The 12,277-nt window shown below is 36.9% G+C and overlaps 1 protein-coding gene across 2 annotated transcripts in view; it reads left to right on the top strand.

Annotated features, from left to right (window-relative positions):
* LOC136864500 (cytochrome P450 6j1) overlaps positions 1-12,277 on the top strand; it is a 112,412-nt gene that overhangs the window by 95,339 nt on the left and 4,796 nt on the right. Inside the window, exon 8 of one of the 2 annotated variants that reach the window (XM_067141551.2) lies at positions 632-733. In XM_067141551.2, the coding sequence (XP_066997652.1) occupies positions 632-733 (102 nt within the window). Of the gene's footprint in view, positions 1-631; positions 1,360-12,277 lie in introns of those variants that run through there. The other variant, XM_067141550.2, reaches the window with a different exon arrangement.

Raw genomic sequence — 12,277 nt, forward strand, 5'->3', positions numbered from 1 at the left:
ATTTGACTTGTCTTAGTATTGTTTATAATTCCCCCCCCCCTCCCCGCCGACCTTTTTCATCATGTCTCAAAACTGTATAAATATATTGCGAGAGGGAGTGGGGGTGGGGATGCTGTTGGCCCATCCCATGGATGCATAATTGCAAACAACAGGGATATTTGATTGAATGGAAACATGACAATGACATCATTACCTAACAAAGCAGTTCAGCAGATGCCACACAAATTTTTGCTGTGTGCAGACTGGCAAACAAAGCATTATTATTAAAGTGATAAATTGTTTGAATTCAGTGGAATAACTTTGTGACAAGAAAGAAGACGCTCAATCTTTCCAATTTCAGTCATTAAAAAAAACCCACCAAATTGAGGAAAATATTGATTTTTATCTTCGGAATGTCACCTTAAAACCTTACTAATCTAGGCCATAATTGCTAGGATGTATGAAAGGAATGCCTTTCTTTGACATGTCTTTACCTGTTTCTCCTCCAATCACGGAGGAGACTTTAAGAGTTCTCTTTGTTTCATTTGTGCTGTATCCATTAACTTGTAAAGAGGAGAAATGCTTTACCATATTTTTGGTTAAACTTTTATATAATATATTCCTTTTTTCCTTCTTCTTTTCTTCTCCACAGGGACACGCTTCGCTCTCATGAGCACAAAGATTGCGATGGTGCATCTCTTAAAAGGCTTTGTTGTGAAACCATCACCAAAAACTGAAGTACCTTTCCAGTATAGTAAGTTCTCAATGTTGCTCAAGGCTAAGAATGGCATCTGGCTGAATGTAGAAAGGATAAATTCTGCAGAATAATATCAGTTTTAAATAATTTAATATAAAGTTCCTCTCACTTGAGTCATGTGGTTATCTAAACAAAATGTTTGTCCTACTTATCATAAAGAAGTTTGTTTTGTACATGTTCTGCATTGACATTCCATTGGCATTGTATATGATAGTACTCGTTATGCATAAAGGCCAAAATGTGTGGTTGTTTTTCTTTTTCAGGGAAATAATAGATAAGCTGTTAGTTTTAATTTCATACAGGTGTATAACAGAGACCTAACTAAATTTTTGCCATTATTTCTTGCATTTTCTGTACTTGATTTACAGTGGTTGAAAATACATCTAAAAATTAACATAAGGAAAGAAACCACTGAACATTTGCTCTAAAAGTGTTCAAAATGTTTCACTAATTGTTAAAAAGATATGTATTATAGAAAAGTAATTTTATTTCTACATTATATGAGTTAATTTGTTAAACCAATGAGAGTGCATATTTATTCATGAAATATCTGAAATTTGGAATTTATGCTAGTCTTATCCTGTGTCAAATTTCTTCTTTAGAATAAGAATATGCTTATTTGTTGTCTCTTCATGAAGAAAGTAAGACATAGAACCTGAAACTCTGGAGGGTTATATATATGAAAATGATTAGCTGAGAGAGAGAGAGAGAGAGAGAGAGAGAGAGAGAGAGAGAGAGAGAGAGAGAGAGAGAGAGAGAGAGCGCGCACGTGCGCGCTTGCACATAGTGCTGAGATAAGAATAACAGAGAAATCTAACAACGTATTGAAGTAAGAATATTGTCAAACTATTGAGAGAGCAGTTGATTTTCAGGAAAAAATATATTTTGACATTTATCTCCATCAGATGAAGAAGAAATGTATGGAAAATATTACATGTGGATTGTATGATGCTATCAGCCAACACTAAATAATTATAAACCTTTTTCTTTATGGTTATCTTTATTCCTGATATATACAGGGTTATTCACTTAAGATGTTACATGGAAATAACGTCTAAACCATTAAAGATATTGGTATTCTGTTTTCATATTCATAATTGATACTCAGGAGCTTGTAAAATAATGTGCTATGTATTCTCATGGGGTGATTAATAAATGAGATATTGATACTAACTACATATTTTTAAACAGAATGGCACAAATTCATACAGCTGGCGTAAAAGTTCAACAGTGTACAAGTTCAAATGTGTAAGTATTTTCAAAATCGGACAGTTAGTTTTTGAGATATCAATAAGAACAGCATGCACAGTTTTGCATGCCGCATCAGACAGCGTGCAGTCGGGCAAGGATATACTGACACGCAAGCAGTTTCCTGGCTGTAATTCCAGCCACAGGATGGAGACTAGGCATGTAAGCATATCGTACACATGTGATCGGTTTGCAAAGTGTGTATGGCAGGCGAACCCATGGCATGATGTAACGAAAGCTATAATTGTCACTGGTTTAAATGTACAGTGCATACTACTGTATGAATTGAGAAATAAATGTAACACAGGACACCTGCATAGCTCCTTCTAGAAAAGCAAATGAATAATGTCCGAATAATCTCCTTTCCCCGTTGTGTGTTCGCCAGTCATACAATAACGTTGCACACCCAGGATATGTTACAGAACATCACATCATGTGTACAATAGTTTACAGTACATGCGTTGTATCCGTTCTGTGTCTGGAATCAATACTAGGCAACAGCTTGCATGTCAATAATTCCTTTGCTGACCATACACTGTCTGATGCGGCATGCAAAAACCCAAATGTGGTTTTTATTGATATCTCAAAACGTAACTGTCCGATTTTGAAAATACTCACATATTTGAACTTATACGCGGTTGAAATTTTAGGCCAGCTTCTTGTATTCGTGCTGTTCCATTTAAAAATATGGAGTTAGTATCAACATCTCGGTTCATAACCACCACAGAGAATAAGTAGCATATTATTTTACAAGCCCCTGCGTATTATTTACGAATATGAAAACAGAATACTAATACCTTTAATGGTTTAAACGTTATTTCCGTGTAATATCTTAGGTGAATAACCCTGTATATGACAAGAGATACTGTATGCACACATGTTTAGTTTGTATGATGGTATCATCCTCCATTGTCTTCACCCTGAATATTCAAATGACAGAGACCGTATCATCTTAGAGGAAGTTAGGATTAAGGACATGAAAGTCATTAAAAAATTACCTTTGATCACAAAATAAGTCTCTCCACACTAGTGAATTATATTTTCTGTTTGGACATCGAATCCTAAGTATCAAAAGACTTTAAAAAGTTTTGAAAATATAATTTTTTGAAAATAGGTTTAAGTGAATGAAAAATATTAGAATGGAAAGTTTGACTACTCCTTCTGGCACTAATACCTAACCATGAAGTAAATTGGCTGCATGGTTCAGGTCACTTAGCTGTGAGCTTGCACTGGGGATATGGTGGGAAAAACCGCACTGTTTGCAACCCTGAAGATGGTTATTTTGTGGGCTCCCATATTCACACTTGTTCCTTAATGAAGGCCATGGTTGCTTCCTTCCCAGTCCAAGTCCTAGTCCTGTCCTATCCCATAATTGCTATAAGACCTGTCTGAGTTGGTGTGACATAAAACCATTAGAAAAAATGTGAAACAAAGCAGAACAGTTTACTACCAGTAGATTTCTAAATAATACTTTTTATTTACTAGTGGTTTAATGTTACACTAACACGTCAAAGATTTTTGGCAACGGAAGGATGGGAAAGGTCTGGGATTGGGAAGGTAACTGCCATGGCCTTAATTAAGGTACAGCCTGGTATGAAGATGGGTAACCACAGGAAACCATCTTCAGGGCTGCCGTTGTTGGTATTTGGAACCCTTCCCCCATCTTCTGAATCTTTCTAAGTAATAATTGTGTTGATCAGTATCAGCCCTCATCATGTATGCCATTTTGATTTTAAACCCTCTTAAAATTGTTTTGGTGTGATATTGATCAGTATTTTAATTTTTACAAAACATTAGTACAATTTAAAATATTAATTTATATTGGCGGCATGTTATAAAAATAATTTTTTGAGAAGTAGTACCTACATTTAAATTGATGGAGATAAATACATGCATTCCTATTCCACATTTATGTCAGCAGAATAATATCTCCCAGAATTATCACACATACTTTCATATGTGTCTATAAATTAAAATTTCTATATTTCACAATCAACCAGTTATAATGGATAAACAAAGCTCATATGGCTGTTAAGTTGCATTTTTTCCTCAATAAGCTAATTTCATATTGTTGCAGATAGTTTCTCCTGTATTTTTGCAGCAAAGTTTCTGAACCCTTTTATAGGTGGAAATTTTGCCATTACAAAATCACCAAGTGATTATTTGGCTCATTTGCCTAAAATATCCATGTTCTCATGAAATTGAGAATTGTTAAATAGTGTTGAATGTTTGGTATCCAGAAAGGATATTTTGGCATTTTCAGTTTTGACCATTAAAAATTCTGCTGATCCATCAGCCTTCTCAGAATCCTTCATCACAATTATCTTTCCAGTGGGAACATCCCGTTGCATTTGTTGATAAACAGGTCATTTTGGCTTTGGTTCCTTAGCATGATTCATGAAAGCACCAATCCACAAACTCTCATTGCCTTGAACCACCCTCAGATGAGTCAGGGATTTGATCCAGCAATTCTTTTCATTTTATTTTTAGTTGTTTTATTTATTTTGTGGACAGGAAGGAAGAATTCTGTATAGTCCGTGCACCTTTTAGCAATATTTCTTTGTGGAGGAAGGAGGGAGCTCTCACGGTTCCGGTTATACTGCCAACTGAATGAAAATGAAATCTGAATTGAATCGATAATATGATCGATCGATATGAATTTTCTAAACCTTTATTATCTTAAGCCAACAACTGTGTCATACACACTTTATATAACATTTCTCGATGTGAATCTTGTTCCCAGCATGATTTCTATAGTTTGGCTTTGCTGTATAAACAACAACAGTACTAGTACGTAAAGTGTACGCCAGATGTCACACAGTGATGCATAAGCGATTCATAGTTTGTGTTTCAAAGGTTGCCAATACGAATCTCGAAGATACCCGAGGTCAACCTATTCAGCACTAGGGTGTCCATGTATCGCTAAACGGTGCATGTACGCTTCCTGAATCTAGATGTTATGTTAGGTGCTGTATTAAAATCAGTGTTATGAATTATTTTATGGAGCAAGTTTGGAAATTCACTCTTAGAGAAAACTCATTTGTTTGATCTCTCTCACTTGTTCAAAATCTGCTTCCATGCCCTTTTCAATGTTAAATATGAAATGGAACATCAAATGTTTGACAAATAAGGGTGAACCTTTTTTGAATTTAAAGTAATATGAACCTAACACTGTAGTCTTCACAGAACTTTGTTATGCAAAGACAAGTTGTTACTGTTGGTATCCTTGGGTTTCTGTAATTTAATTATAAAGAGTATTGAAACTTCTGTGACCCAGGCCTATGATCTAGTTACATAAAATCAACCATTGGTATTATAATTGTATCCAGATCTGTGGATTCCTCCTTCCATTGAGGTATCATATAAGTGTTTACTTTTGTTGGAATGTATATGGTGGAATCAATCAATCTTTACTTCTGTTAAAGTAACTATCATTGCACTAATGCTGGAGTATGATGTGTTGAGGGTATGTTTGGGGTGCTTTATGCCCCATTTCACAATCACCTTGGCTTTCCCGACTCATCAAAAAAGATTGTTTTAGTGCAGGAGCATACGCAGAAATTATTTTTGGGGGGGATATTAAATATTAAAATTTGAGGACTTATATAAAATAATGTTGGATGCATATTGTGAAATTAGAAACACTAAATTAAAACTTTCAAAATAACACAATCATAAATTAAGACACATTTGTATTTATGTTGATTACAATAGCAAACATCTCTTGGATTTTTGGCCAGCTCATGGATTATAATTTCTATGGTATCATATTCTTGCAGTCATGCAGTCATATTCTGCAAAAGGCCTCTAAATATTTCAGGGATGTGAAAGAGCATTCTGGTGTTTCAGTACTCGATGTATTGTTGCAAAAATATCACTGTTGCAAAATGTTAAGTGCAGAAATGAGGTCCATTGGTTCAGGATGATTGTTTTTAGCAGAAAAGCTTATACAGTGTATATTTATTAATGGAAGCATCAACACATTGTTGGCAAATACATTCAATGATCTACCTAAAATGTTCATTTACATATTTGCTGTAATTTATCACAAGTTCTACATTTCTAAATTTGGTGGGGGTGGGGGGCATTTATCCCCCCAATCCCCCAATCTGCATACACCCCTGTTTCATTTTAATTGTTGTCCGACTTATTGGCTGAACGGTCAGCCTACTGGCCTTCGGTTCAGAGGGTCCGGGGTTTGATTCCCGGCCGGGTGGGGGATTTTAACCTTAATTGGTTAATTCCAGTGATACGGGGGCTGGGTGTATGTGTTGTCTTCATCACCATTTCATCCTCATCACGACGCGCAGGTCGCCTACAGGAGTCAAATAGAAAGACCTGCACCTGGCGAGCCGAACCCGTCCTGGGATATCCCGGCACTAAAAGCCATACGACATTTCATTTTAATTGTTGATATCTGAGAGGAAACATGTTGAAATGTTACCTTCAAACCAACAAAATAGTGATGTAGATCCTATCTTGTTTGGGCCAGTGACCTCGATATTAGGACCCATAGAGCAATAATAATAATATTAATAATAATAATTAGGAGAAGAAGAAAAGGAATTAACATCATCTCTGATGGTAAGTTAGCTCCTTCATTCACCAAACGTATTTAACACTGCATGATCCTCTTTCTAGTTACTCGTACTTCTTCAGGGGGATTCTTGATGTTCTCTAGAAATTATACTAATGGTAATTCTGGAATAAGAAATCTTGGAACCTTTCACAAGCAGGTCACTTATCCAAGTCTTTCCTTTATTCTACCTGATTAATTAAAGTACTTTTGCTCATCATATACACCCAGAACTTTTTAGAGTGAATTCCCTTCTTTTCATAATTGTACAGCTTTTCAACAAGATTCTGTACATCCAACAAATTCAAAAGTGTGGGAGTACTTACTTCAAGATTATTTGTGTTTAATTTTATCATTTGGACTTGCACATGTCATACTGTATGTCTCTTAAGCTTTGGCTTAACATCAAAATTACAGCTAATAGTAAATACCACTATTGTTTAAATATTATAATACACTTATGATTCTTTTCCATTTTCTTACAACTTGCTTTACGTCGCACCGAAACAGATAGGTCTTATGGCGATGATGGGATAGGAAAGGGCTAGGAGTGGGAAAGAAGCATCCGTGACCTTAATTAAGGTACAGCCCCAGCATTTACCTGGTGTGAATATGGGAAACCATGAACAGCCACCTTAAGGGCTGCCAACAGTGGGGTTCAAACTCACTATCTCCCGGATGCAAGCTCATAGCTGCGCACCCCTAAATGCATGGCCAACTCGCCTGGTCTTATGATTCTTTATACTGTATTGTTAAAGTTTACATAATACTTAATTAGTATCACAAGTTTGATTCACTATGCAGAATATGGTTTTGCTGTCATCCAAAATATGATTTCATATGCATAACCATGGCTGATGTGCTTATGGTTTCCCATGTTAAGCTACTTACTCCTTATTGTTCTTAAAGCTTCTGCGCAACTCCAACTTTAGAATACTCATTATGGTGCCAATGTTTACAATAGGTTTTAAAGTTTATTTCTCAATTTTTTCTTCATAATGAGATGTCGTTCTAGTATGGAATGATTGGTATTACCTCATTTTAGAGCAAGTATAAGGATATCATTCTTCTATTCATTTGTAAGAATTGGTTGACATTTTCTCACATTCTGTTCAGTTGTAATTTTGGTGAGTGCAAATAAGGTGTGAAATGCTTAATGTTCTGTTGTCATTTGCTAATCCAGTTATTGTAATACTGGAAATAATGAGGTTTAAAAAGGATTTATAATATTCATTTTTAGAATTAGAGCCAATAATCTTACACATAAACAATATTCTTGAATAATATCTTAAAGAAATGACTAATAAGGCAAAATACAAAATCTCAAAACTAACATGCAAGTCTAATTTTCACTGTAGGTTGTGTATTATTCACATTTTGAGAATCATCTCACTGTACAGCTAACTGGTTAGCATGCTGACCTTTGGTACATGGAATCCCGGGTTTGATTCCAAGCTGAGTTGGGGATTTTAACCTTCATTGGTTATTTCCTCTGGCTTGGGGACTGGGTATTTGTGCTGTCTTCAGCATTAGACTGCATTTTGAGGATATCAAGATGAATTACACTGAGTGGCCAAAAGTCGTGGGAAGACACTGAATGTGATGTTAATAATGAGTTGCTCCTCTGCGACCCTTCAAAACGGCAGCAATACAGCGAGGCATGGATTCTACAAGGTGTTGGAATCATTCTGGAGGGATCTGGACCCACACATCTTGCACTGCTACCCACAAATTGGTCTTGTGTAGTGGGTGTGGGGTTCATGGAGCGTGCACCAGCATCTACAGCATCCCATAAATGCTTGAATGGATTAAGGTCGGGGGATCTGGAGGGCCATCCATGGTCGTAACTTCACTTGAGTGCTCCTCCAACCACCTGCGTGCCACCACAGAGCGGTGACCTAGTGCATTGTCCTGTTGAAACATGGCATCTCCATCAGGGTACTGTAGGGCCAGAAAGGGATGCAGATGGTCTGAAAGAATGTCCACATAACGTGCACCTGTCAGCGCCCCTGCAGCTGGAGAGTGGGGCCTAATTGCGACTATGAGAACACCGCCTAGACCAGAACTGAGCCACCTCCTGCCTGGACACAACCTTGTTGACACACAGGATCCATAGCTTCATGGAGCATACACCACAAGCTCATGCGCCCTTCAGCTCGATACAACTGGAACCAGGATTCATCGGACCATACCACAAGCCACCACTGTTCCATGGTCCATTGCCGATGTTCGCGAGCCCATGCATGTCATTAAGCTCTGTGTCGTGGTATCAGCAAAGGGACATGAGTTGGTCGTCGGTTGGTGAAGCCTATGCGGTGCAGTTGCCTCCTTACAGTCCTGGTAGAAATTGGTTCCTGCTTCCCAACATTCAACTGGGCTGTGATCTGACTCACAGTAGCCCGTCGAGCGCCCAGTATGGTTCTGCGGAGGCGACATGATGTCCGTTCGTTAAACATCTGTCATCTTTCCGTGCGGTGGTTTACGCAGGTGGCAACATTCTCTCTGAGATATTGAAGATCCACCCTCGACACTGCTGACCTCGGAAACCGGAATTCATGAATAATCTCCGCAATGCTGTGACCCGTGCGCCGGTGATCATCCCACATTCAAAGACTGTTAACTCACGACAAGTTGCCATCTTCATGACACTGGTGTCTGTACCAGACTGTTCAACTACGCTGCAGCTAGCCTCAATGCTCAGGGGTCATACACGGCACATTTTCTAATGGGACACCCTTTCCCATGACTTTTGGCCACTCAGTTTATATAAATAATGGCCAGTACTGAATACTACTCATTATGAGATATAAAAGGTTCTAATCCCAGCCAGGACTTAAGCCATGTCTGGTTAAATCCTCTAGCTTTGGGGCTGGGTGTTTGTATCTTTTGTCATACTCATATTCACATAGGCTACATACAACACATTTCACTACCAACCACTACAGACACACAATGGTGAACACATCCCTCCACATAGGGTTGGTGCCAGTAAGTTTTGACTGTACTGTATTGTTTATTATATTAATATTATATTTTATAATACACTTACTTATAGTCATTCTGCATAATAGTTTGATTGGATTCACACTTGAGAGTAATTGGTGATTTGTATATTGTACAATCTATTTGTATATCATTGATTGAATCCTGCATAACTATGGTACCACTTGATATTGTATATTGGGGCACTACCTAGTTGTTTAGTAGATCTCCTTAAATTATTAAAAAATATTTCATGTCAATTCCCTTCATTATTAATGGTAGGACTTGTTAAAGTGAAGAGTGCAGCTGATATTTTTGTAAAGTTGTGACATAAAAGTAACATTGAAACATAAAAGAATAACCATCTGAAATAAAGTATGGTGTATTTTTTGAATACTCATATGATGCTATGCTTCTATGCATATGGTGTATAATATGTTGGAGATCTGAATTTTATAGCAATTTTAGAAGTTGTTATTGTGTTAGCCTTAATTTTCTTTGTACAATTTTTAAATGCTGTGACTGGTGTGTATATGTCATAAATTAGTGGTAAGGAATGTAAACTTCCTATGTCAATTTTTTATATTTTTGGGTTAAGACATGTACATATTCACAGTTTTTTGTGGAATCTTTTCCACAATCATCCTATGTCAACTTATATCCGAATACTTCTTCATACAAAATTATACTTCTAACTCCTGTGTCACAATCTAAAACTGGTTTTACCTGTCTCCTCGTAAAGTTGACAATATTGACATAGAAGGTTTTCATTCTGGACTATCAAAATGCTGTTATATTTTCTAGTCTTCCAAAAACAAGTAAATATATCACCTATTAAATTTCTTGTTTTATTGTATTCCTAACTGTGATATCCTGTGTATATTGCAGACAAGAGCAAACAATTCTTAAAAGAACAAACTGTAAGAAAGGAGTGATGTATCTTTATGTTTCAATGGCATCTCAACTGCAGGTCATCATCATGGCATATGATGAGAATAGATTGTTTGTGTGCCAGGATGATTTTACTACTAAAGATTGAAGGTTATAGAGGATTCTGTCTTACAGGAATACTTGTACATTTTAGTAAATCCATTCACATGAGGCTCGAGCATTCCAGGAACCAAGAATTAATACACGCTCACAAGATTAGAGGGTCAACTCCCAATTTACATTGCTTTCCAAGCAAAGTAGAATATTGAGAATGATAATAAAATGTGAAGTTGCAATTATTAATCTCTGTTTTGAAGCATGTACTAAATTCTAAACTACATAGGGTATACAAAAAATGTCGTCCAATAATAGCAGGTCATGATAAAGGACCTGGACAATGAAAATGAGGATAGGACCCAATCTTCAAACTCGGGCCTCTCAGAGTGCATGCATTGGCTGGCCAGAGTGCAGATCCCCACTCCTTGATTTTGAGCAAGAGCACTGTCTCTCTCTTTCCTTATGCCTGTCTTGCTCGCTCTGCCTCTCTCCCTCTTCCTCACTAGCTCTGCAGCGCTCCACCATCCGAGCAGAAATGAGCTGAGCTTAGTAGAGTCATCCCATAATAAAACGTTAGTCAGCACCAAGCCGAGTCGGACCAATGCATGACGCACAGAACCTCTGTGCCTCAGTTTGCATGTGTGAGATTTTGGACATTTGAGAGGCCCTGCTCTAACTTGAAATTTTCATCCAGATTCAAATTGGACAAGTAATGTAATGTTTTAGATGAGGTCTGTGGTCCAGATGCCTCAAATGGAGCCCTCACAAAATCTTAAAACACAGTTATGTTGCAAAAAACCAATTTTTCAGCATCCAGTGGTTATGAAACGTCAAGATCCATTGAAAACCATATGTCGAATTTATGCACGAATACAATACCATAATCCCTTCGATCACACCATTGTTTAAAAGTAAAAAATCACACAGAATGACCCCAGAGACTCTCACCTGATAAGTTCTAGTTGTAAAACTACCTAGGCACATTACTTTCATTTCCTCCAAGTTGACTCTGCATGAATATTGATAGTTAGAGAGTTTTTTGCCATCCTCATTTTAATTGTCATGGTCCTTTTAATCTCCCTTCCCTTAATCCTGCATATGCACATGCAGTATGGAGGTCTACTTGAAAACAAAAATATTCCAATATCATTATCATCATCATCATCATCATCATCATCATCAATCCTTCCTTCAACTAACTGGGATATAAGATTTGTATTGACATAATCTACTAGCTACGAGGCCATTCATGGATTCTATTGGCACCACACAGACGAATGATTGTTCTGTGGGATCTGTTTCCTTTCAGACGATTCTATGGAACTAGATATGTTCCATAGTTGAAACACATTGTATTAAGAGGAAATACAACTGGGCAACCATCACGACCAGTCTGATCCTTCTTTATGATGTTCTCTAGATCATTATGCAACACCTTAATTTAAAGAGAATAGTGCTCACCCAGCAAATAACTACTGTAATAGGGAGTGTCTTTCTTTCTTTCTATGCAGATTAAAATGAACGGGTTGCCAATGTTAGTTTATTCAAAGGCATATTTTATGTGGACATTTTAGAAATTTTAAATGCAACTATTAATCATGTTACTGATAATGGAATTTTGTTTCAAAAACCATTCTAATAAATTTTAATGTGTGGTGATACAGACTGTAGTTATATTTGTTTACTACTTATAATATCAATAATCATAATAACAGTGATAGTGAAGACCATGAATATGGTGTTGGCGA

Source organism: Anabrus simplex, chromosome 2, assembly GCF_040414725.1.
Source record: "Anabrus simplex isolate iqAnaSimp1 chromosome 2, ASM4041472v1, whole genome shotgun sequence".
Taxonomy (NCBI): domain Eukaryota; kingdom Metazoa; phylum Arthropoda; class Insecta; order Orthoptera; family Tettigoniidae; genus Anabrus; species Anabrus simplex.